Below are 4,212 nucleotides of genomic sequence, written 5' to 3'. Positions count from 1 at the left end.
TATATTTCACACGTGCGTCGTTTTACCAATCATCAGTAATGTACCACAAGCATATGAATATACGTGAAAAAAAGTACAAAGTAAAAAAAAATTTATACTGTATTTTGTACGAGTTTTTTTCCTCAAATTTCAAAATATTCCAATTCTATTATTAGTCACAAAAAATGTGAATTCTTTTTTTTTAACATTTAACCGATATGCAATTGGTGTAGAATAAATGACAAAATACGTATGTTTTATAATAATATGTGAAATTGGCTCAACTTGTCAATATTAGAGGAAAAATTGCTCTTGACTACGTTAGGGATAAAATTGGATCATTTATGTTAGGGATAAAGTCTCTATTTACTGCCAACGTTAGGAGTAAAATTACATCATTTTAGATGTTATGGGTAAAATTGTCATTGGCTGTCAAAATTGCGAGTATTTTTGCACTTTAGCTCTTTTTTAATTGTTTACAGCCATGAACAATTTTACCGTAACGTCTAAAATGGTGCAATTTTACCTCTAATATTGGTGGCCAAGCGCAATTTTATCTATAACGTTGATAAGTTGTGTCAATTTGAGAAATAATTTTCAAACTATCTTCTCGGTTGAATCTTGTCATCTACACTTTATATATGCGCCATTTTTTCACTAATTAGTAACAGATCACAAACATATGATTAGACGTGAAACAAAATTAAAAAAAAGAATTAAAAAATATATTGTATTAAAAAATTCAAATATTTTCACCGAATTTAAAAATATTAATCTCCGACTCTATTATTAAATCACAAAAAATATTAAAAAAATTAGAATCAACTGATATATGTGACTTATAATAACGTCTGAAATTGATTAAACTTACTAATATTAGAGGTAAAATAACTCTTGACTACTAACATTGGAGTAAAATTAAAGAATAAAATTGCTCAAAACGATAAACAGTAAACGTTAGGGGTACTTTTACACCTTATTCCCTTTTAATTTATCCCTCATCGCAATTATTGAACATGAAATTTAAACCCCACATAATTAATTGACATTATTAAATTTCACCTATATAATGAATTGAATCAAGAGCAACCTCTCTCACATTCATCAAAATTCCATTATTACCCCTCGATTGATCAATGATGATTTCAAGCAAGAAAACACTTGTTTTCTTCTTCTTTTTCTTCTTATTCTTCTCCATTTCTCTTGCATTCTCTTCAACCAAACAAAGCTTAAAGAAAAAGCAACACCAACCTTGCAAAGAACTTGTTGTATATTACCATGATATACTTTACAATGGCCACAATTCAGATAATGCCACTTCTACCCTTATCGGAGCACCAGACGGTGCTAATTTAACAACATTATCACGCCCATTTCGTTTTGGTGATATGGCAGTATTTGACGATCCAATAAATTTAGACAACAATCTTCATTCCTCCCCGATTGGTAGGGCACAGGGTTCGTATATTTATAACGGAAAAAATACGTTAAGAGCTTGGATGGGATTCTCAATTTTGTTTAACAGCACACAATACCAAGGCATTGTAACTTTTGTCGGAGCTGATTTGATTTTGATGGAATCAAGGGATATGCCAGTCGTTGGAGGTACTGGAGATTTTTTCATGCACCGAGGAGTTGCTACTCTTATGACTGATCGTGATGAAGGTGAAGCGTATTATCGACTCAAAATCAATATTAAATTTTATGAGTGTTGGTAAAATTGAAGTTTTAGTAAATAAAACGAGAAATGAAAATGTATGAGTTTTACAATTTCTTCTCGTTTTCTTATTATATAATAAATAAAAAGAGAAGTGAAAAATCAAAATTAATTATACGTAGAAATAAAGATATGAATGATGACTAATGAATTAAGATATATTATTAGGCATAACACTATGTACTTGCATTTCTTCTTCAATGAAATATTATAATTTCCATAAAAAAAGATATATTATTATATTATTATTATTATTAGCATTCAACTAGAACTTAATAACACTAATGATGTTGTTTAAAATTATTGAATCATCGAATGCTGCCATATCAACAAAATGGAATCAGCCAGAGAAATTCTACAGGATATTCTCGATTCCTCAAATGCTTTTAGGAGGTTAACATACGAGTTTCAGACACAACATAAACACGCAAGGACATGCACCTGATTGAGACGCTAAAATATAAAAGCCTTTTTTTATACACAATGACACTTCGAAACATGACTACTTAATTACTTAAGTAGAATATAAGAGTTCTTTTTAAATAATTCTACATAAAAGAAGGGCTGATATATATAAAAAATCTAATAAAATAATCAAAATCTTGTCCCTTTATGTAAAAAAAATAAATTAAAATTTAAAACTAAAAAGAAAAAGTAAAACACAAAGAACAAATTTAAAATTAAAAGTTAAAAAACCTAACCTAAACACATATGATTTGCGACTGAGAATCGCAAGTCGTAACACAGGGAAACAAAAAAAAAATAGCTTTAACTCGATGACGGTAGTTTAAGCATTTTGAAGTATGAAATGTTTCTGTAGGAATTAATTAATTGGGTCTAGTGAGCCTAACTTAATTATTCATCCGTAACAGGAATGAGCGAAACAAGGTTTTATTAGGATTAATTTTAATCTTAAAGTGACATATAAATAGAGCATTATGTCACAACTAAACCTAGTGAACCTGACATAATCGGTATTAGAAAAAACTCTTTACCTCTGTCGCAATAGCCGCGTGCCTGCCTCCCATCTCTCGGCGTGCATTCTTAGTTCGTGAATCAATCACAACTTATAGTAGGCTTATTTAGTATAGTTGTTGGGATCGGTAATCTTATTTAGTATAATTGTTGGTAGCAAGGCGACGTGTGTGGCCCATATGCCACCTTCTCGACTCCAATCTGATCTGGAGTTTCATGCATCCTAGGATTTTTAGAGTCTCTGGTAATGTTGGTGAGGTCATAATCCTTCTGTCTGTTTGTTAGATTATCGTTTATGAATTCAGAAATGACTAAATTACCCTTTACTATTTATCAGTCAAAAGAAATTCACACCTCTGTGTCTTTCTCTTACAACTCGCGCTCACAAAAAATAGAGAAGGGATTGAATCCCTAACCCATAATCGAATCACTCATGCTCACTCTTCCTGTTTGAATTGAATGTAGAAATTGACTCAAATCTCTCTCGCCTACATCTTCTTAATAATGAGTTTAATTTGACTCAAATCCAAATTGACTAACAGAATCTTCATAAGTGTCTAACGGTAGGGACTAAACAGTTCACCGAGAAAAACGCTAGGGACTAAACAGTTCATCGAGAAAAAAGTTAGGGACCTTACCGTGTGTTTTTAAAAATACAGGGATTAAACAGTGTGTTTTGTCAAAATATAGGGACTAATAAATTGATTACCCTATTTTTATCCTTATCCCAACCATTTATCCATATCTCTATCCCAACTTTTATTCTGGGTAAATTACATACGTGGTGTACAACCTTTACCCAAATCACACTTTGGTATATAACCAAAATTTTGTCACACTAAACCGTACGAGCTTCAAGTGACCTCCCACTAAAGTGTACAACCGGTTTTTATGACCGGTCAAAGCTGGTCAACTATGTCATGTCAGCATTTTTAATTGTAAAATTTAAAAAATGGGACCCACTCTTTATGAAATGACTAAAATACCATCATCTTCTTCCTTCAACCCATCTCTTCCATTTCTCTCTCTAAGTCTTCTCCCACTCCTCATTCTTCTTCTCACTGATTCAATCATGAAAAATCAGAATCCCTAAACCCAACTAGAAATTATGCTAAAGCTCCATATAAAGGAATAAAGGAGTTTAAATCAAACACAACTTTTATCCTTATCTCTATTCCAATAGAATATCAAACGCCCCGTAATAGGTAATGGCTACGGATGCATATATTCAGTGATATATTCAAGATACTTTTAGTAGCTTTTGATAATTTTACAAGAAACCAACTCTTGTGACATAGTTGTATTTATTTATAACAAACATGAGATTCATGTAACTAACCCAATAATTAATGGTTAGAATAAGGCTTTGTTAAGCCTTTAATTATGTAATAAATGAGTAAAAATCCAAATTGAAGATCATAGACACTAGGATAGCCCAGAGAATTAACTACCTATCAAAAAAAAATATATGTGTTTGGTATTTTATTGGAATAATGATAAAGGTTGTGATATGGATAAAAATAAATTGTTGAGATACGGAT

General features: G+C 31.1%; 1 protein-coding gene across 1 annotated transcript; it reads left to right on the top strand.

Moving 5' to 3' along the window:
• The first annotated feature begins 1,092 nt into the window (after positions 1-1,092).
• On the top strand, positions 1,093-1,860 carry LOC136215768 (disease resistance response protein 206-like). Its single transcript, XM_066002953.1, has one exon. It carries the CDS (start codon positions 1,116-1,118, stop codon positions 1,695-1,697), a length of 582 nt encoding a protein of 193 aa, XP_065859025.1. The 5' UTR covers positions 1,093-1,115; the 3' UTR covers positions 1,698-1,860.
• Positions 1,861-4,212: the final 2,352 nt, after the last annotated feature.

This window comes from Euphorbia lathyris, chromosome 1 (assembly GCF_963576675.1).
Source record: "Euphorbia lathyris chromosome 1, ddEupLath1.1, whole genome shotgun sequence".
Classification (NCBI taxonomy): domain Eukaryota; kingdom Viridiplantae; phylum Streptophyta; class Magnoliopsida; order Malpighiales; family Euphorbiaceae; genus Euphorbia; species Euphorbia lathyris.
This window is presented reverse-complemented; position numbering and strand designations above follow the sequence as displayed.

What these genes read in the sequence shown, in the direction of transcription:
- LOC136215768 (XM_066002953.1), top strand. Translation starts at nt 1,116, where the DNA reads ATGATGATTTCAAGCAAGAAAACACTTGTTTTCTTCTTCTTTTTCTTC.